The sequence below is a fragment of the Salvelinus fontinalis genome, chromosome 33, assembly GCF_029448725.1.
Source record: "Salvelinus fontinalis isolate EN_2023a chromosome 33, ASM2944872v1, whole genome shotgun sequence".
Classification (NCBI taxonomy): Eukaryota; Metazoa; Chordata; class Actinopteri; order Salmoniformes; family Salmonidae; genus Salvelinus; species Salvelinus fontinalis.
In genome coordinates, this window is record NC_074697.1 from 12883178 (window position 1) to 12905102 (window position 21925).

Consider the following 21925-nt stretch of genomic DNA (forward strand, 5'->3'; position numbering starts at 1 on the left):
GTCCGGGTGGATACTTCCTGTCCGGGTGGATACTTCCTGAAGGCTCTGTATACTGTTGTAATGTCCGGGTGGATACTTCCTGAAGGTTCTGTATACTGTTGTAATGTCCGGGTGAATACTTCCTGAAGGCTCTGTATACTGTTGTAATGTCCGGGTGGATACTTCCTGAAGGCTCTGTATACGGTTGTACTGTCCGGGTGGATACTTCCTGTCCGGGTGGATACTTCCTGAAGGCTCTGTATACTGTTGTAATGTCCGGGTGAATACTTCCTGAAGGTTCTGTATACTGTTGTAATGTCCGGGTGGATACTTCCTGAAGGCTCTGTATACTGTTGTAATGTCCGGGTGGATACTTCCTGAAGGCTCTGTATACTGTTGTAATGTCCGGGTGGATACTTCCTGAAGGCTCGGTATACTGTTGTAATGTCCGGGTGGATACTTCCTGAAGGCTCTGTATACGGTTGTACTGTCCGGGTGGATACTTCCTGTCCGGGTGGATACTTCCTGAAGGCTCTGTATACTGTTGTAATGTCCGGGTGGATACTTCCTGAAGGTTCTGTATACTGTTGTAATGTCCGGGTGAATACTTCCTGAAGGTTCTGTATACTGTTGTAATGTCCGGGTGGATACTTCCTGAAGGCTCTGTATGCTGTTGTAATGTCCGGGTGGATACTTCCTGAAGGCTCTGTATACTGTTGTAATGTCCGGGTGGATACTTCCTGTCCGGGTGGATACTTCCTGAAGGCTCTGTATACTGTTGTAATGTCCGGGTGGATACTTCCTGAAGGTTCTGTATACTGTTGTAATGTCCGGGTGGATACTTCCTGTCCGGGTGGATACTTCCTGAAGGCTCTGTATACTGTTGTAATGTCCGGGTGGATACTTCCTGAAGGCTCTGTATGCTGTTGTAATGTCCGGGTGGATACTTCCTGTCCGGGTGGATACTTCCTGAAGGTTCTGTATACTGTTGTACTGTCCGGGTGGATACTTTCTGAAGGCTTGGTATACTGTTGTAATGTCCGGGTGAATACTTCCTGTCCGGTTGGATACTTCCTGAAGGCTCTGTATACTGTTGTAATGTCCGTGTGGATACTTCCTGAAGGCTCTGTATACTGTTGTAATGTCCGTGTGGATACTTCCTGAAGGCTCTGTATACTGTTGTAATGTCCGGGTGGATACTTCCTGAAGTAGCTCTGTATACTGTTGTAATGTCCGGGTGGATACTTCCTGTCCGGGTGGATACTTCCTGTCCAGGTGGATACTTCCTGTCCGGGTGGATACTTCCTGTCCGGGTGGATACTTCCTGTCCGGGTGAATACTTCCTGTCTGGGTGGATACTTCCTGTCCGGGTGGATACTTCCTGTCCGGGCGGATACTTCCTGTCCGGGTGGATGCTTCCTGTCCGGGTGGATACTTCCTGTCCGAGTGGTGCACCGGGAAACAAAACAACACAGAGTTTAGGCCTCTTGGTGTAACTTCTAAGTCGTCCTCCTCCTCGGACGAGGAGAGGCGAGAAGGATCGGAGGACCAATGTGCAGCGTGGTAATTTTCCATTTTTTAATTAACACAAAACAAGACACTATACAAAATGACAAAACAAACTAACCATCACAGTCCCGTGTGGCACAAACACTGACACAGGAAACAATCACCCACAAAATCCCCAACACAAAACAAGCCACCTATATATGATTCTCAATCAGGGACAACGATTGACAGCTGCCTCTGATTGAGAACCATATTAGGCTGGACACAGAAACAGACAAACTAGACACACAACATAGAATTCCCACCCAGCTCACGTCCTGACCAATACTAAACAAGCAAAACACATAAGAACTATGGTCAGGAAGTGACACTTGGTAGCCTAACACATGAGAGATGTTTTAAGTGCATGCATTAGGATAGGATAATGACCCAATAGCAGAACTGACCATTAGGCTAGATAGGATAATGACCCATTAGCAGGAATGACCATTAGGCTAACATTTACAAAAGGACTCAAATGTATTGTGAAAAGACTAGAAACAAGGGCACAAAGTCTTTATTTTCATTATGCATGTCATGTATTTCACTGGGAAAGTAACGTTGGTTAACGAAGAGTCCGTTCACTTCCTCCCTGACCATCTAGAAGTCAGAGTGTAACAGAACAGAGGTGGAACTGTACACCCTGCACATTCTCTGTTTCCATACTAGTTTGTTGTTGGGCAAAGCCATCTGGCCTCTGTTTCCATACTAGTTTGTTGTTGGGCAAAGCCATCTGGCCTCTGTTTCCGTACTAGTTTGTTGTTGGGCAAAGCCATCTGGCCTCTGTTTCCATACTAGTTTGTTGTTGGGCAAAGCCATCTGGCCTCTGTTTCCATACTAGTTTGTTGTTGGGCAAAGCCCTCTGGCCTCTGTTTCCGTACTAGTTTGTTGTTGGGCAAAGCCATCTGGCCTCTGTTTCCATACTAGTTTGTTGTTGGGCAAAGCCACCTGGCCTCTGTTTCCATACTAGTTTGTTGTTGGGCAAAGCCATCTGGCCTCTGTTTCCATACTAGTTTGTTGTTGGGCAAAGCCTTCTGGCCTCTGTTTCCATACTAGTTTGTTGTTGGGCAAAGCCACCTGGCCTCTGTTTCCATACTAGTTTGTTGTTGGGCAAAGCCATCTGGCCTCTGTTTCCATACTAGTTTGTTGTTGGGCAAAGCCGTCTGGCCTCTGTTTCCATACTAGTTTGTTGTTGGGCAAAGCCACCTGTCCTCTGTTTCCGTACTAGTTTGTTGTTGGGCAAAGCCTTCTGGCCTCTGTTTCCATACTAGTTTGTTGTTGGGCAAAGCCATCTGGCCTCTGTTTCCATACTAGTTTGTTGTTGGGCAAAGCCATCTGGCCTCTGTTTCCATACTAGTTTGTTGTTGGGCAAAGCCATCTGGCCTCTGTTTCCATACTAGTTTGTTGATGGGCAAAGCCATCTGGCCTCTCTTTCCATACTAGTTTGTTGTTGGGCAAAGCCATCTGGCCTCTGTTTCCATACTAGTTTGTTGTTGGGCAAAGCCGTCTGGCCTCTGTTTCCATACTAGTTTGTTGTTGGGCAAAGCCTTCTGGCCTCTGTTTCCATAGTAGTTTGTTATTGGGCAAAGCCATCTGGCCTCTGTTTCCATACTAGTTTGTTGTTGGGCAAAGCCATCTGGCCTCTGTTTCCATACTAGTTTGTTGTTGGGCAAAGCCATCTGGCCTCTGTTTCCATACTAGTTTGTTGTTGGGCAAAGCCATCTGGCCTCTGTTTCCATACTAGTTTGTTGTTGGGCAAAGCCATCTGGCCTCTGTTTCCGTACTAGTTTGTTGTTGGGCAAAGCCACCTGGCCTCTGTTTCCATACTAGTTTGTTGTTGGGCAAAGCCATCTGGCCTCTGTTTCCATACTAGTTTGTTGTTGGGCAAAGCCATCTGGCCTCTGTTTCCATTCTAGTTTGTTGTTGGGCAAAGCCATCTGGCCTCTGTTTCCATACTAGTTTGTTGTTGGGCAAAGCCATCTGGCCTCTGTTTCCATTCTAGTTTGTTGTTGGGCAAAGCCATCTGGCCTCTGTTTCCATACTAGTTTGTTGTTGGGCAAAGCCTTCTGGCCTCTGTTTCCATACTAGTTTGTTGTTGGGCAAAGCCCTCTGGCCTCTGGTTCCGTACTAGTTTGTTGTTGGGCAAAGCCATCTGGCCTCTGTTTCCATACTAGTTTGTTGTTGGGCAAAGCCACCTGGCCTCTGTTTCCATACTAGTTTGTTGTTGGGCAAAGCCATCTGGCCTCTGTTTCCATACTAGTTTGTTGTTGGGCAAAGCCTTCTGGCCTCTGTTTCCATACTAGTTTGTTGTTGGGCAAAGCCATCTGGCCTCTGTTTCCATACTAGTTTGTTGTTGGGCAAAGCCACCTGTCCTCTGTTTCCGTACTAGTTTGTTGTTGGGCAAAGCCTTCTGGCCTCTGTTTCCATACTAGTTTGTTGTTGGGCAAAGCCATCTGGCATCTGTTTCCATACTAGTTTGTTGTTGGGCAAAGCCACCTGGCCTCTGTTTCCATACTAGTTTGTTGTTGGGCAAAGCCATCTGGCCTCTGTTTCCATACTAGTTTGTTGTTGGGCAAAGCCATCTGGCCTCTGTTTCCGTACTAGTTTGTTGTTGGGCAAAGCCACCTGGCCTCTGTTTCCATACTAGTTTGTTGTTGGGCAAAGCCATCTGGCCTCTGTTTCCATTCTAGTTTGTTGTTGGGCAAAGCCATCTGGCCTCTGTTTCCATACTAGTTTGTTGTTGGGCAAAGCCACCTGGCCTCTGTTTCCATACTAGTTTGTTGTTGGGCAAAGCCATCTGGCCTCTGTTTCCATACTAGTTTGTTGTTGGGCAAAGCCACCTGGCCTCTGTTTCCATAATAGTTTGTTGTTGGGCAAAGCCATCTGGCCTCTGTTTCCATACTAGTTTGTTGTTGGGCAAAGCCATCTGGCCTCTGTTTCCATACTAGTTTGTTGTTGGGCAAAGCCATCTGGCCTCTGTTTCCATACTAGTTTGTTGTTGGGCAAAGCCATCTGGCCTCTGTTTCCATACTAGTTTGTTGTTGGGCAAAGCCATCTGGCCTCTGTTTCCATACTAGTTTGTTGATGGGCAAAGCCACCTGGCCTCTGTTTCCATACTAGTTTGTTGTTGGGCAAAGCCATCTGGCCTCTGTTTCCATACTAGTTTGTTGTTGGGCAAAGCCACCTGGCCTCTGTTTCCATACTAGTTTGTTGTTGGGCAAAGCCATCTGGCCTCTGTTTCCATACTAGTTTGTTGTTGGGCAAAGCCGTCTGGCCTCTGTTTCCATACTAGTTTGTTGTTGGGCAAAGCCATCTGGCCTCTGTTTCCATACTAGTTTGTTGTTGGGCAAAGCCGTCTGGCCTCTGTTTCCATACTAGTTTGTTGTTGGGCAAAGCCACCTGGCCTCTGTTTCCGTACTAGTTTGTTGTTGGGCAAAGCCATCTGGCCTCTGTTTCCGTACTAGTTTGTTGTTGGGCAAAGCCATCTGGACTCTGTTTCCATACTAGTTTGTTGTTGGGCAAAGCCATCTGGCCTCTGTTTCCGTACTAGTTTGTTGTTGGGCAAAGCAATCTGGCCTCTGTTTCCGTACTAATTTGTTGTTGGGCAAAGCCATCTGGCCTGTTTCCATACTAGTTTGTTGTTGGGCAAAGCCATCTGGCGCTCTGTTTCCGTACTAGTTTGTTGTTGGGCAAAGCCATCTGGCCTCTGTTTCCGTACTAGTTTGTTGTTGGGCAAAGCCATCTGGCCTGTTTCCATACTAGTTTGTTGTTGGGCAAAGCCATCTGGCCTCTGTTTCCATTCTAGTTTGTTGTTGGGCAAAGCCATCTGGCCTGTTTCCATACTAGTTTGTTGTTGGGCAAAGCCATCTTGCCTGTTTCCATACTAGTTTGTTGTTGGGCAAAGCCATCTGTTCTCTGTTTCCATACTAGTTTGTTGTTGGGCAAAGCCATCTGGCCTCTGTTTCCATACTAGTTTGTTGTTGGGCAAAGCCATCTGTTCTCTGTTTCCATACTAGTTTGTTGTTGGGCAAAGCCATCTGGCCTCTGTTTCCATACTAGTTTGTTGTTGGGCAAAGCCATCTGTTCTCTGTTTCCAATACTAGTTTGTTGTTGGGCAAAGCCATCTAGCCTCTGTTTCCATACTAGTTTGTTGTTGGGCAAAGCCATCTGGCCTCTGTTTCCATACTAGTTTGTTGTTGGGCAAAGCCATCTGGCCTCTGTTTCCGTACTAGTTTGTTGTTGGGCAAAGCCATATAGCCTCTGTTTCCGTACTAGTTTGTTGTTGGGCAAAGCCATCTGGCCTCTGTTTCCATACTAGTTTGTTGTTGGGGAAAGCCATCTGGCCTCTGTTTCCATACTAGTTTGTTGTTGGGCAAAGCCGTCTGGCCTCTGTTTCCATACTAGTTTGTTGTTGGGCAAAGCCATCTGGCCTCTGTTTCCATACTAGTTTGTTGTTGGGCAAAGCCATCTGGCCTCTGTTTCCATACTAGTTTTTTGTTGGGCAAAGCCATCTGGCCTCTGTTTCCATACTAGTTTGTTGTTGGGCAAAGCCATCTGGCCTCTGTTTCCATACTAGTTTGTTGTGGGCAAAGCCATCTGGCCTCTGTTTCCATACTAGTTTGTTGTTGGGCAAAGCCTTCTGGCCTCTGTTTCCATACTAGTTTGTTGTTGGGCAAAGCCGTCTGGCCTCTGTTTCCATACTAGTTTGTTGTTGGGCAAAGCCGTCTGGCCTCTGTTTAGATACCAGTTTGTTGTTGGGCAAAGCCGTCTGGCCTCTGTTTCCATACTAGTTTGTTGTTGGGCAAAGCCGTCTGGCCTCTGTTTCCATACTAGTTTGTTGTTGGGCAAAGCCGTCTGGCCTCTGTTTCCATACTAGTTTGTTGTTGGGCAAAGCCATCTGGCCTCTGTTTCCATACTAGTTTGTTGTTGGGCAAAGCCGTCTGGCCTCTGTTTCCATACTAGTTTGTTGTTGGGCAAAGCCACCTGGCCTCTGTTTCCATACTAGTTTGTTGTTGGGCAAAGCCGTCTGGCCTCTGTTTCCATACTAGTTTGTTGTTGGGCAAAGCCGTCTGGCCTCTGTTTCCATACTAGTTTGTTGTTGGGCAAAGCCGTCTGGCCTCTGTTTCAATACTAGTTTGTTGTTGGGCAAAGCCGTCTGGCCTCTGTTTCCATACCAGTTTGTTGTTGGGCAAAGCCGTCTGGCCTCTGTTTCCATACTAGTTTGTTGTTGGGCAAAGCCGTCTGGCCTCTGTTTCCATACTAGTTTGTTGTTGGGCATAGCCACCTGTCCTCTGTTTCCATACTAGTTTGTTGTTGGGCAAAGCCGTCTGGCCTCTGTTTCCATACTAGTTTTTTGTTCGGCAAAGCCGTCTGGCCTCTGTTTCCATACTAGTTTGTTGTTAGGCAAAGCCATCTCAAGAATGATCAATTTAAACAGGATGCACCTGAGCTCAATTTCGAGTCTCATAGCAAAGGGTCTGAATACTTATGTTTTGTACCCCATATTGTCATTATGGGGTATTATGGGGTATTAGAATAAGGCTGTAGCGTAACAAAATATGGAAAAGGGGAAGGGGTCTGAATACTTTCTGAATGCACTGTATATCTTGATTAGATCAGTATTCACCCTCCCTGAGTCAATACATGTTAGAAACACCTTTGGCACCGATTACAGCTGGGAGTCTTCCTGGGTAAGTCTCTAAGAGTCATTACAGCTGGGAGTCTTCCTGGGTAAGCCTCTCAGAGTCATTACAGCTGGGAGTCTTCCTGGGTAAGTCTCTAAGAGTCATTACAGCTGGGAGTCTTCCTGGGTAAGTCTCTAAGAGTCATTACAGCTGGGAGTCTTCCTGGGTAAGTCTCTAAGAGTGATTACAGCTGGGAGTCTTCCTGGGTAAGTCTCTAAGAGTCATTACAGCTGGGAGTCTTCCTGGGTAAGTCTCTAAGAGTCATTAAGGCTGGGAGTCTTCCTGGGAAAGTCTCTAAGAGTCATTACAGCTGGGAGTCTTCCTGGGTAAGTTTCTAAGAGTCATTACAGCTGGGAGTCTTCCTGGGTAAGTCTCTAAGAGTCATTACAGCTGGGAGTCTTTTTGGGTAAGTCTCTAAGAGTCATTACAGCTGGGAGTCTTCCTGGGTAAGTCTCTAAGAGTCATTACAGCTGGGAGTCTTCCTGGGTAAGTCTCTAAGAGTCATTACAGCTGGGAGTCTTCTTGGGTAAGTCTCTAAGAGTCATTACAGCTGGGAGTCTTCCTGGGTAAGTCTCTAAGAGTCATTACAGCTGGGAGTCTTCTTGGGTAAGTCTCTAAGAGTCATTACAGCTGGGAGTCTTCCTGGGTAAGTCTCTAAGAGTCATTACAGCTGGGAGTCTTTTTGGGTAAGTCTCTAAGAGTCATTACAGCTGGGAGTCTTCCTGGGTAAGTCTCTAAGAGTCATTACAGCTGGGAGTCTTCCTGGGTAAGTCTCTAAGAGTCATTACAGCTGGGAGTCTTCTTGGGTAAGTCTCTAAGAGTCATTACAGCTGGGAGTCTTCCTGGGTAAGTCTCTAAGAGTCATTACAGCTGGGAGTCTTCTTGGGTAAGTCTCTAAGAGTCATTACAGCTGGGAGTCTTCTTGGGTAAGTCTCTAGGAGTCAATACAGCTGGGAGTCTTCTTGGGTAAGTCTCTAGGAGTCATTACAGCTGGGAGTCTTCCTGGGTAAGTCTCTAAGAGTCATTACAGCTGGGAGTCTTCTTGGGTAAGTCTCTAAGAGTCATTACAGCTGGGAGTCTTCCTGGGTAAGTCTCTAAGAGTCATTACAGCTGGGAGTCTTCCTGGGTAAGTCTCTAAGAGTCATTACAGCTGGGAGTCTTCCTGGGTAAGTCTCTAAGAGTCATTACAGCTGGGAGTCTTCCTGGGTAAGTCTCTAAGAGTGATTACAGCTGGGAGTCTTCCTGGGTAAGTCTCTAAGAGTGATTACAGCTGGGAGTCTTCCTGGGTAAGTCTCTAACAGTCATTACAGCTGGGAGTCTTCCTGGGTAAGTCTCTAAGAGTCATTACAGCTGGGAGTCTTCTTGGGTAAGTCTCTAAGAGTCATTACAGCTGGGAGTCTTCCTGGGTAAGTCTCTAAGAGTCATTACAGCTGGGAGTCTTCCTGGGTAAGTCTCTAAGAGTCATTACAGCTGGGAGTCTTTTTGGGTAAGTCTCTAAGAGTCATTACAGCTGGGAGTCTTCCTGGGTAAGTCTCTAAGAGTCATTACAGCTGGGAGTCTTCCTGGGTAAGTCTCTAAGAGTCATTACAGCTGGGAGTCTTCTTGGGTAAGTCTCTAAGAGTCATTACAGCTGGGAGTCTTCCTGGGTAAGTCTCTAAGAGTCATTACAGCTGGGAGTCTTCTTGGGTAAGTCTCTAAGAGTCATTACAGCTGGGAGTCTTCTTGGGTAAGTCTCTAGGAGTCATTACAGCTGGGAGTCTTCTTGGGTAAGTCTCTAGGAGTCATTACAGCTGGGAGTCTTCCTGGGTAAGTCTCTAAGAGTCATTACAGCTGGGAGTCTTCTTGGGTAAGTCTCTAAGAGTCATTACAGCTGGGAGTCTTCCTGGGTAAGTCTCTAAGAGTCATTACAGCTGGGAGTCTTCCTGGGTAAGTCTCTAAGAGTCATTACAGCTGGGAGTCTTCCTGGGTAAGTCTCTAAGAGTCATTACAGCTGGGAGTCTTCCTGGGTAAGTCTCTAAGAGTGATTACAGCTGGGAGTCTTCCTGGGTAAGTCTCTAAGAGTGATTACAGCTGGGAGTCTTCCTGGGTAAGTCTCTAAGAGTCATTACATCTGTCAGTCTTTTAGGGTAAGTCTCTAAGAGCTTTACACACCTGAATTCAAGTCTTGCCTTAGATTTTCAAGACGATTTAAGTCAAAACTGTAACAAGGCCACTTAGGAATTTTCAATGTTGTCTTGGTAAGCAACTCCAGTGTAGATTTGGCCTTGTGTTTCAGGTTATTGTCCTGCTGAAAGGTGAATTCATCTCCCAGTGTCTGTTAGAAAGCAGACTGAACCAGGTTTTCCTCCAGGATGTTGTCTGTTCTTAGCTCCTTCCCGTATCTTTTTATCCTGAAAAACTCCCTAGTCCTTGTCGATGGCAAGCATACCCATAACATGATGCAGCCACCACCATGTGGACCTGAGTCACATGACTTGACTTGGTCACAAACTTGATTACTTGAGATTCAACTTGATATAAAATAAAATAACTTGAGACTGATGAATAGAAATGATCTGGCCAGGTTTTGTAATGTTTTGTCACTCATTTTGTGGCAGAGAGTCTATGTGGATTAAGCTACACACAGCCAGAGACAGTAGCCGCAGCACCTCCCTTACAACAACAACAAAAAATGCAACAGAACGTCTAGTGAAACGCACGCTCGGGCACTCTGATTGGACCAACAAACTGTCAATCAACACAGGCCGGGTGAGCTAGCGAACAGATTGGTGATTTGCTGTAGACCTATAGGATCGGCTGCAGCGCAAACGTCACACTGTAGGGAGAGAGGATCGGCGTAATAAATATGCAGCTTCTCCCCAAAACATTGGTGATCAACAATATGAACTTTTCAAGCTCACCAGCCATGGGGCAACACTTACTAGCATAAGACAACTGGTCTTTTGGTACATAACAATTGCTTGACATTGATCGTTTACTTATGAAGCTTGTATTTGGAATTTGTTGTTAAAAACAAATTATTACAGCGGAGAAAGACGCACCAGAAGCGGCTCTTCACCTTCTCCCCCCAAACTCCCGCCAGTGGAGAGTGATTTAAAAAATATATATTGTTGAAACGTTGGCTGTTGCTTGCACACGTTTAAATGCATGTTGGTAAATCTAATATTCCATCTAATATACTACAGTAATTACTAGCGTTTCGTTCTTTTTAAAACCAACTATTTCTTTCCCCTTGCTCTAAGTGAGCGCGATGTTTATAGTGCACATGAACGTTCGCAAGACTCATGAGGTAGAAGTTACGTTTATTTAATTCAATGTCTGGTTTCCTTTGTTCCACGTTTCCCGGTTTATGTCGGAGACCCGTGTGTCTGGCGTCCTACGTCTCTGTCATTAGGAAGCCGGCGTGCATCAGTGCGCTTGGTGCTACGCGGCTTCCGCTCCACGCTTTTGGAGTCAGAAGAACATTGAATAAGAGAAAATGGTTGTTCCACGGTGTTGAAATATCATTAAGTGTGATTAAGATGAATGTACCAAATGGATGTGGAAATGGCTTTTTACATTGTAGAACCAGTTAATTGGTTGTAATTGCCAAATTGGGTAATTGATAGTCCTGGTGGGCCAAGTGCTTATCATGTCAGCCAATCGGGTTGAGTTCCTGTTAGACAGATTCCAATTGGTTTATCAAGGGGAGGATGTTCAGATAGAAGAGCCTTTTGGGTTATTACATGTTGAGCTCCAGAGGGAGGGTGTTCAGATAGAACAGCCTTCTGGGTTATTACCCGTTGAGCTCCAGAGGGAGGGTGTTCAGATAGAACAGCCTTCTGGGTTATTACCTGTTGAGCTCCAGAGGGAGGGTGTTCAGATAGAACAGCCTTCTGGGTTATTACCCGTTGAGCTCCAGAGGGAGGGTGTTCAGATAGAACAGCCTTCTGGGTTATTACCTGTTGAGCTCCAGAGGGAGGGTGTTCAGATAGAACAGCCTTCTGGGTTATTACCTGTTGAGCTCCAGAGGGAGGGTGTTCAGATAGAACAGCCTTCTGGGTTATTACCTGTTGAGCTCCAGAGGGAGGGTGTTCAGATAGAACAGCCTTCTGGGTTATTACCTGTTGAGCTCCAGAGGGAGGGTGTTCAGATAGAACAGCCTTCTGGGTTATTACCCGTTGAACTCCAGAGGGAGGGTGTTCAGATAGAACAGCCTTCTGGGTTATTACCCGTTGAGCTCCAGAGGGAGGGTGTTCAGATAGAACAGCCTTCTGGGTTATTACCCGTTGAGCTCCAGAGGGAGGGTGTTCAGACAGAACAGCCATCTGGGTTATTACCTGTTGAGCTCCAGAGGGAGGGTGTTCAGATAGGACAGCCTTCTGGGTTATTACCTGTTGAGCTCCAGAGGGAGGGTGTTCAGATAGAACAGCCTTCTGGGTTATTACCTGTTGAGCTCCAGAGGGAGGGTGTTCAGGTAGAACAGCCTTCTGGGTTATTACCTGTTGAGCTCCAGAGGGAGGGTGTTCAGGTAGAACAGCCTTCTGGGTTATTACCTGTTGAGCTCCAGAGGGAGGATGTTCAGATAGAACAGCCTTCTGGGTTATTACCTGTTGAGCTCCAGAGGGAGGGTGTTCAGATAGAACAGCCTTCTGGGTTATTACCTGTTGAGCTCCAGAGGGAGGGTGTTCAGATAGAAGAGCCTTCTGGGTTATTACCTGTTGAGCTCCAGAGGGAGGGTGTTCAGGTAGAACAGCCTTCTGGGTTATTACCTGTTGAGCTCCAGAGGGAGGGTGTTCAGATAGAACAGATAGAATAGAACAACAGATAGAACATATTTAGGAACTCGTATAGTTTGTATGATTTGTCAGTTTCACCTTAGGATCACCAAGACCTGTAAATAAAATCTACACTCTGAACATCAACCTGCCTTTCCTTCTGCTGATTTCATGCCCTTACCACAGCTACAAGGTCCATATTTCTATTCTCTCCCCCTCTCTCTCTCTCTCTCTCTCTCTCTCTCTCTCTCTCTCTCTCTCTCTCTCTCTCTCTCCCTCTCTCTCTCTCTCTCTGTCTCTCTCTCTCTCTCTCTCTCTTTCTCTTTCTCTGTCTCTCTCTCTCTGTCTCTCTCTCTCTCTTTCTCTCTCTCTCTCTCTCTCTCTTTCTCTCTCTCTCTCTCTCTCTCTCTCTCTCTCTCTCTCTCTCTCTCTCTCTCTCTCTCTCTCTCTCTTTCTCTCTCTCTCTCTCTCTCTCTCTCTCTCTCTCTCTAGCCTTGGTGAGATGGGTGGAGAATGCTGGGCTGTTCCACTATATAAGACCTGAACACACCTCCCTCTCTCTCTCTCTCTCTATTCTACTGACTGCAGAACGGAGGCAAAACTGGAGCAGAGGTAAGTTCAAATGGATCCTTTCTAATCCTTTCTAACCTCATATTCGTTATCTCCAGGACCGTACCTTCGGGAGCCTCTTTATCGAGTGGGCTTCCTGTGCCGACTCTGTACCCTTGGCTGCCTGAAAGAAGAATGAAAACAGAAAATACTGATATTATTTTGTGCAGAATTGGGAATGGATACAGTTACGTGTCGCAATATTATCTTTAACAAAAGTATACATGGTTACACATCACAATATTATCTTTAATGATATTATATACATGGTTACACATCACAATATTATCTTTAATGATATTATATACATGGTTATACGTCACAATATTATCTTTAATGATATTATATACATGGTTACACGTAACAATATTATCTTTAATGATATTATATACATGGTTACACATCACAATATTATCTTTAACGATATTATATACATGGTTACATATCACAATATTATCTTTAATGATATTATATACATGGTTACACATCACAATATTATCTTTAACGATATTATATACATGGTTACACATCACAATATTATCTTTAATGATATTATATACATGGTTACACGTCACAATATTATCTTTAATGATATTATATACATGGTTACACATCACAATATTATCTTTAATGATATTATATACATGGTTACACATCACAATATTATCTTTAATGATATTATATACATGGTTACACGTCACAATATTATCTTTAATGATATTATATACATGGTTACACGTCACAATATTATCTTTAATGATATTATATACATGGTTACACGTCACAATATTATCTTTAACGATATTATATACATGGTTACACGTCACAATATTATCTTTAACGATATTATATACATGGTTACACGTCACAATATTATCTTTAATGATATTATATACATGGCTACTCCCCCTATGGGATGACCAGCAGCATTATCATTGAGGAGGAGGCAGATTAAAGACTGAGGGGGTTGGGGGACCAAGTGAATTATAGATATAGAATTAAGAAAAACATCCTCACTACCAGTCAAAAGTTTTAGAACAAGGGTTTGTCTTTATTTTTTACTATTTTCTACGTTGTAGAATAATAGTGAAGACATCAAAACTATGAAATAACACATATGGAATCATGTAGTAACCAAAAAAAAGATTTAAACAAATCAAAATATATTTTAGATTTGAGATTATTCAAAGTAGCCACCCTTTGCATTGATGACAGCTTTGCACACGCTTTGGCATTCTCTCAACCAGCTTCACCTGGAATGCTTTTCCAACAGTCTTGAAGGAAGTATGTTGAATATATTTCCTAGAAGGTTCAGCAGGCAGTGTGACCCAATCAGCAGTTTCTGTGCTTAGGTTTAGTTAATGAGCGTAATGAAGCCAGCTTGTGTTCATTTTCAATGGGCGCGTTCCAGGCTGGCTGCATGACTTGTGGTGCTGGTGAGGGCGTGGTGGGAGGGTTGGCCCTTGACAGCACCACAGGGTTGCCAATCATTTTGATACGTATCTTTAGGCGTCCCGCTAGCGGGACAACTTCCGGTGAAACTGGAGTGCGCGCAATTCAAATAAATAATTAAAACAATTATGGATATTAAACATTTAGGTACATGTAAGTGTCTAATATTGGTTAAAATCTTGTTAATCTAACTGCACTGTTCAATTTACAGTAGCTATTACAGCGAAAACATGCCATGCGATTGTTTGAGGACGTCTCCCAACATCAAAATATTTTTCCACCGGCACAGGTCTCATAAATTCACAAATAGCATTTAAATATTCACTTACTTTTTGAAAATCTTCCTCTGATTTGTCATCCAAAGGTTCCCAGCTATAACATGTAGTGTCATTTTGCTAGATAAAATCCTTCTTTATATCCTAAAAAAGTCTGTTTAGTTGGCGCCATCGATTTGAGTAAACCACTCGTTCAACATGCAGAGAAACGAATCCAAAAATCTATCCCTAGACTTTGTTTCAACAAGTCAAAATATGTTTCTATTTACTCCTCAGATACCCTAAAATGTAATCAAACTATAATATTTCTTACAGAAAGAAGTGTTAAAAAGGAAACCGATTTTAGCAGGTGCGTAATGTCTTCATTGCGCGTGCAAACACAAATTCCCAAGACTGTGTCCCTGCACTAAAACTTATATTTCTGATTCGTTTTTTGAAGTTACAAGCCTGAAACCGTGAACATAGACTGCTGACACCCTGTGGAAGCCATAGGAATTGCATCCAGGGAACTTCAATATGACCTTGCACTTGCCATTTCTAAGAGGATGGTCTCTCCAAAAAACAATTCTGGTTGTTTTTTTTCTTTGGACTTTCTCCTACCATATCTATTGTTTTATATTCAACTACATTATTTTAACATTTCTACAAACTTCAAATGGTTTTCTTTCCAATGGTACCAGTTACATGCATATCCTGGCTTCAGGGCCTGAGCAACAGGCAGTTTAGTTTGGGCACGTCATTCAGGCGGAAATTGAGAAAAAAGGGGCCTAGCCCTAAGAAGTTTAATTAATGTGATGACACATTTGTGGCCAATAGACTACTGTTTTTTATTTTCATTTTATATCAATATTTTCAAGAGGCGACTGAACTCAAGCAGTGTGGAAAGCAGTGAGGCATCATGTTATTCTGTTTGTTTTATTCTGACCACCAGTGACTTCCTACTATGGATCCTTGCTCAAACCAAACTTTGACTCTAGCAGCACTGGGACGGCCCTTCTCCCTGGGAATGCTGTATGACTGTCGCAATGATCACCTCATTCCAGGTAGCACGCTTGCTCACTACTCAGTCAGTCAGTCATACCCACACACAATAAAGTAACTGTTAGTGTTTGGTTTGTCTCCTCTGATTACAGGCCTGACGCTGTGGGACGAGGAAGCACTTAGAAGGGATATCATTACAACAGACGAGCCTTTCACCGACTTCAAAGTCATCACATCTGACTCTACAGCTGACAAATACTCTGTGTTAAATGTGAACGGCTCTCTCAAAGCAAGCTGTTTGGCAGGGCTGGTTAAGGTTGAGGGATCAGCTAAGTATTTGAAAGATGTTAAAGAGTCTCAGAATCAGGCGAGAGTCACACTTTGTTACACCACCACTAAGAAAAACACCCAACTGTCTATGAACCACCTTGGGCAGCAACACATAAAGTACAAGGAGGTTTTTAGGGAAGGCATAGCTACACATGTGGTCACAGGTATACTTTATGGAGCAAATGCTTTCTTTGTGTTTGATCGTGAGGTCTCAAGTGGCGAGGACCGTAAAGACATTGAGGGAAACTTTAAAGTGACGCTTAATAGCATTCCCTATGTTTCTATTGGGGGTGAGAGTGATTTAGACACGAAGAACACTGCTGAAACTAAAACTGAGAAGTTTTCTTGTAGATTCCATGGGGACGTTCTCCTGGAAAACAATCCTGTATCTTTTCAAGATGCCATGGACACCTACAAAACCTTGCCTCAGAAGGTAGGGGACGGGGTTCCTGTGCAAGTGAATCTACTTCCGTTAAAAGAATTGGAACCCACTGCCACCCAGATGGTTCATCAGATCAGTGGAAGCTTAGTTGACCAATGGCATACTGCGCTGGAAGACCTCCGTGAGCTGGAGATGAGATGTAACGATGCAATGAGAAGCGAACCTGTAAAATACTTCAAGGAAATTGATGACAAAGTGAAAACTTTCAAAAAACTGTGTTTCACAGAGCATTTGAAGACTACTTTGGCGGACCTCCTTCCGTCTATTAGAGGGGGAGAAAAGGAAGAGAGGGTGTTGTCCGACTTCTTGAAAAAGCAGCAAGAGTTCCGTTTCAACAGCAACATCCTCAGGGAATGTATGGATCGCATTGAGAGAGAGATCAATGTGGTTGATCGATTCCTAAGCATGATTACGGAGGACTACAGTCAGACGTGTTCCACCAAGATAGTCACATCGAAGAGCGAACTTGACAAAGAGGTCTTGAACTCAAAGGTGAAGCGTGTTGTATGTTTCACTTTCACCTCTCTGGGGTGTGAGGACCCTATCCTGTCAGCTTTGGATTCCCCAAGCTCTGAGAACACACAAGCATTAGTGCCAGTTAAATCTGATCTGAGTAAATGGTACAATTCTGATAATGTATTTGATGACATGGACAAGCAAGCTGGACTTTTCAAAGATTTTGCAGAAGCTAACAAAGAGGACACACAAACCTGTTTCCTCTTGGCCTCCATTCCCAACAAGGAACAAGAAGGAGCCAGCATTTACCTTTATGAGAACGGATCCAAAAGAAACGAGCATTGGGAGCCTCCATCTAAACCTGAGAAGCCAACAGCACGTGACAGAACTCACAACAGTGTGGAGTTGGAGTTGGAGTTGCTCCCTCCTGATAGGGGAGCCCATGACGTCACCCACTACTTGATTGAACACTGTATTGATGAGAAAGATGGTTGGAGCTGCGAGAAGACGTCTGAATCCCACGCAGCCTTCACAGTGTCTGGACTGCTTCCCAGTACAGGGTACAAGTTCAAATACAGAGCCGTGTGCTCCTTAGGCCTTGGTCCAGACAGCGAGGTTAGTGACATCTTCAGAACCTTGCCTTCCTGCCCTCCCAGTAAGCCTGAAATCAAAGCCTACTCCACTGAGCTCATGGTATGCTGTCCAACGCCGTCTGTGATTGGACAAGGAGTCAAGATTCAGAACTACATGGTAGAATACAAAGAGGTGCCCACTGAAGAGAGTGAGGAGGAGGCAGAGTGGATGAAGAGGACTTCCAAAGAGAACGCCTGCATCATCGCCGGACTGCAGTCACTCACAAAGTACACAGTGAGAGTCAGATACGACTGTGGTGAAGCTGGAATCAGCAACTGGAGCACACCAGTCATCATCGCCACTCTCTCAAAGACCACAGGATTGGCTGATGGTGTAAAAGCCAAGAGTGAACTGAAGCACTCTGGCTCGTCGTCTGTTTACGAGATCCCCATGGAAACGATACAGCCGGTGGGTAAAGTAGCCAGGCTCAGGTTTGGAGAGCAGAGTTCCCGGACCAGGAGGACAATCTATCTGGTGGGAGACAAAGACCAGGTAATGGAGCTGATGATCAACTACATCCTGGGAGTTCAGTGGGAGAATGGGTTCCGTTTCAAGCTACCCCAAGATGACGAGGTATCTACAATGATATATGAAATCAATTACCAGGATGGATTCCAGATCCCCTTCTCTCTCACCATTATCTATGATAGACAAGACAAGTGTAGATCATTAGATTTGGGCCAGATCGGGGTCAATGCTCTGTGCTCTGTGTGCGATGCGGCTGAGTTTAGGGATCTAAACTCTGAAGATTGTAAAGAAATGAAGAGATGGGAGAAGAGAAGGAAAATGGTGAACCTGTTGACACATGCAGATGGAAGGCAACTCTTTAAACACATCGACACTGAGGACATTCCAGTTCACTTCAAGTTCAATCTGTCAGCGTTTACAGACCAGGCCAGGAGAAGCCACGATGATGGTGATGGAGCCATGATGATGAGGAGTCGCCATGACGTGATGAGGGGAATCTGTGACAAGATGAGGGAAATGAAGAGTCACCATGACATGATGAAGGAGATGAGGGATCCCCATTACATGATGTGTATGATGAGGAGAAGCATTGATGATGAGGACGATGACCATGATGGTGGTGATGATGATGATGATGGTGATGATGGTGATGACCATCCTCAGTTTGAGAAGATGTTCTGGGATGCAGATATGGGGAGTATGAAGAGGTTTTTCAAGACCTTGTTGAAAATGGAGAGCTCATGTTCCCTCAACGACCTGTTTGGTTGAATACAGACAGATTGCGTTTCTTTATTTAGCAGGTCAACCTCACGTTGTTATCTTCTTGGTGTCCATAAGGCAGAGACAAGACCTTCCTCTTTTGACCGTCTAAAGCCTATTGGCCCTTCATTTCCTTTAGTTTCCTTCTACTGTTCTACTGTTCCACTGTTCTACTGTTCAACTGTTCTCCCAGTTGTTTTGGAATGTCCACTTTTGCGCCTCCCTTCTGGAGTCCAGCCAGGTGTTGTCTGTCTCAGAGATGCTCCCTTCTGGATTCCAGCCAGGTGTTGTCTGTCTCAGAGATGTTTCCTTCTGGAGTCCAGGTGTTGTCTGTCTCAGAGATGCTCCCTTCTGGAGTCCAGCCAGGTGTTGTCTGTCTCAGAGATGTTCCCTTCTGGAGTCCAGGTGTTGTCTGTCTCAGAGATGTTTCCTTCTGGAGTCCAGCCAGGTGTTGTCTGTCTCAGAGATGTTCCCTTCTGGAGTCCAGGTGTTGTCTGTCTCAGAGATGTTCCCTTCTGGAGTCCAGCCAGGTGTTGTCTGTCTCAGAGATGTTCCCTTCTGGAGTCCAGCCAGGTGTTGTCTGTCTCAGAGATGTTCCCTTCTGGAGTCCAGGTGTTGTCTGTCTCAGAGATGTTTCCCTCTGGAGTCCAGCCAGGTGTTGTCTGTCTCAGAGATGTTCCCTTCTGGAGTCCAGGTGTTGTCTGTCTCAGAGATGTTTCCTTCTGGAGTCCAGGTGTTGTCTGTCTCAGAGATGTTCCTTTCTGGAGTCCAGCCAGGTGTTGTCTGTCTCAGAGATGTTCCCTTCTGGTGTCCAGCCAGGTGTTGTTTGTCTCAGAGATGTTCCCTTCTGGAGTCCAGCCAGGTGTTGTCTGTCTCAGAGATGTTTCCTTCTGGAGTCCAGGTGTTGTCTGTCTCAGAGATGTTCCCTTCTGGAGTCCAGCCTGGTGTTGTCTGTCTCAGAGATGTTCCCTTCTGGAGTCCAACCTGGTGTTGTCTGTCTCAGAGATGTTCCCTTCTGGAATCCAGCCAGGTGTTGTCTGACTCAGAGATGTTCCCTTCTGGAGTCCAGCCAGGTGTTGTCTGTCTCAGAGATTTTCCCTTCTGGAATCCAGCCAGGTGTTGTCTGTCTCAGAGATGTTCCCTTCTGGAGTCCAGGTGTTGACTGTCTCAGAGATGTTTCCTTCTGGAGTCCAGCCAGGTGTTGTCTGTCTCAGAGATGTTCCCTTCTGGAGTCCAGGTGTTGTCTGTCTCAGAGATGTTCCCTTCTGGAATCCAGCCAGGTGTTGACTGTCTCAGAGATGTTCCCTTCTGGAGTCCAGCCAGGTGTTGACTGTCTCAGATATGTTTCCTTCTGGAGTCCAGGTGTTGTCTGTCTCAGAGATGTTCCCTTCTTCACACTGCAGAACCATCCCATTCCATCATCTTCATGTAAAGGGTGACATCTACAATGTGTCATACCCGGCAAGGACAAGTTGAAATGATCAGATAGTAACCCTTGCTCCTCTCTACCTATCTGTTAAAAACTTCATATGGCTGCAATCCCGCTAACGGGATCGAAATGACAACAGCCAGTGAAAGTGCAGGGCGCCAAATTCAAACAACAGAAATCTCATAATTAAAATTCCTCAAACATACAAGTATCTTATACAATTTTAAAGGTAATCTTGTTGTTAATCCCACCAAAGTGTTCAATTTCAAAAAGGCTTTACAGCGAAAGCACCACAAACGATTATGTTAGGTCACCACCAAGTCACAGAAAAACACAGCCATTTTTTCAGCCAAAGAGAGGAGTCCCAAAGAGCAGAAATAGAGATAAGATGAATCACTAACCTTTGATGATCTTCATCAGATGACACTCATAGGACTTCATGTTACACAATACATGTATGTTTTGTTCAATAAAGTTCATATTTATCAAAAAATCTGTTTACATTGGCGTGTTACGTTCAGTAGTTCCAAAACATCCCGTGATTTTGCAGAGAGCCACATCAATTTACTCATAATAACCATTAATAAAAGATACAAGTGTTATCCGTGGAACTTTAGATAAACTTCTCCTTAATGCAACCGCTGTGTCAGATTTCAAAAAAACTTTACCGAAAAAGCACACCATGCTATAATCTGAGTACAGCGCTCAGAGACCAAAACAGCCAAACAGATATCCTCCATGTTGTGGAGTCAACATTAGTTAGAAATAGCGTTATAAATATTCACTTACCTTTGATGATCTTTATCCGAATGCACTCCCAGGAATCCCAGTTCCACAATAAATGTTTGATTTGTTCGATAAAGTTCATCATATATGTGCAAATACCTCCTTTTTGTTAGCGCGTTCAGCCCAGTAATCCAAATTCATGACGCGCGAGCAGACGAAAAGTTAAAAAGTTCCGTCACAGTCCGTAGAAACATGTCAAACGAAGTATAGAATCAATCTTTAGGATGTTTTTAACATAAATCTTCAATAATGTTCCAACCGGAGAATTCCTTTGTCTGTAGAAATGCAATGGAAAGCAAACTAACTTTCACATGAACGTGCATGGTCAGCTCATGGCTCCTGGCAGACCTCTGACTGAATCCCCTCTCATTCGCCCCCCTTTCACACTAGAAGCATCAAACAAGGTTCTAAAGACGGTTGACATCTAGTGGAAGCCTTAGGAAGTGCAAGATGACCAATATCCCACTGTATCTTCAATAGGAATGAGTTGAAAAACTACAAACCTCAGATTTCCCACTTCCTGTTTGGATTTTTTCTCAGATTTTTGCCTGCCATATGAGTTCTCTTATACTCACAGACATCATTCAAACAGTTTTAGAAACTTCGGAGTGTTTTCTATCCAAATATACTAATAATATGCATATCTTAGCTTCTGGGACTGAGTAGCAGGCAGTTTAATCTGGGCACCTTATTCATCCAAGCTACTCAATACTGCCCCCAAGCCATAAGAAGTTAAATGGATACTTTGGGATATTGGCAATGCCTTTTATCTACTGACCCAGAGTCAGACAATCTCCTTTATCTACTGACCCAGAGTCAGATGAGGCCCTTTATATACTGACCCAGAGTCAGACAATCTCCTTTATCTACTGACCCAGAGTCAGATGAGTCCCTTTATCTACTGACCCAGAGTGAGATGATCTCCTTTATCTACTGACCCAGAGTCAGATGAGGCCATTTATCTACTGACCCAGAGTCAGATGAGGCCTTTTATCTACTGACCCAGAGTCAGATGAAGTCCTTTATCTACTGACCCAGAGTCAGATGAACTCCTTCATCTACTGACCCAGAGTCAGATGAACTCCTTTATCTACTGACCCAGAGTCAGATGAACTCGTGCATTTTGAAGGAAGTTGCTAACTAGCACTAGCATATTTGCTAACTAGCATTAGCGCAATGACTGCCATAGACTTCCAGTTATTATGCTATTATTATTATATTTACATCACTGTGTTCTAGAATGATATCTTATTATTATATTTACATCACTGTGTTCTAGAATGATATCTTATTATTATATTTACATCACTGTGTTCTAGAATGATATCTTATTATTT

General features: G+C 44.4%; 1 protein-coding gene across 1 annotated transcript; it reads left to right on the plus strand.

Moving 5' to 3' along the window:
* Nucleotides 1-12535: 12535 nt before the first annotated feature.
* On the plus strand, nt 12536-19181 carry LOC129831730 (cytolytic toxin-beta-like). The gene is made up of 3 exons (XM_055895130.1): nt 12536-12580; nt 15236-15347; nt 15438-19181. Exons 2-3 carry the CDS (start codon nt 15248-15250, stop codon nt 18380-18382), a joined length of 3045 nt encoding a protein of 1014 aa, XP_055751105.1. The 5' UTR covers nt 12536-12580; nt 15236-15247; the 3' UTR covers nt 18383-19181.
* Nucleotides 19182-21925: the final 2744 nt, after the last annotated feature.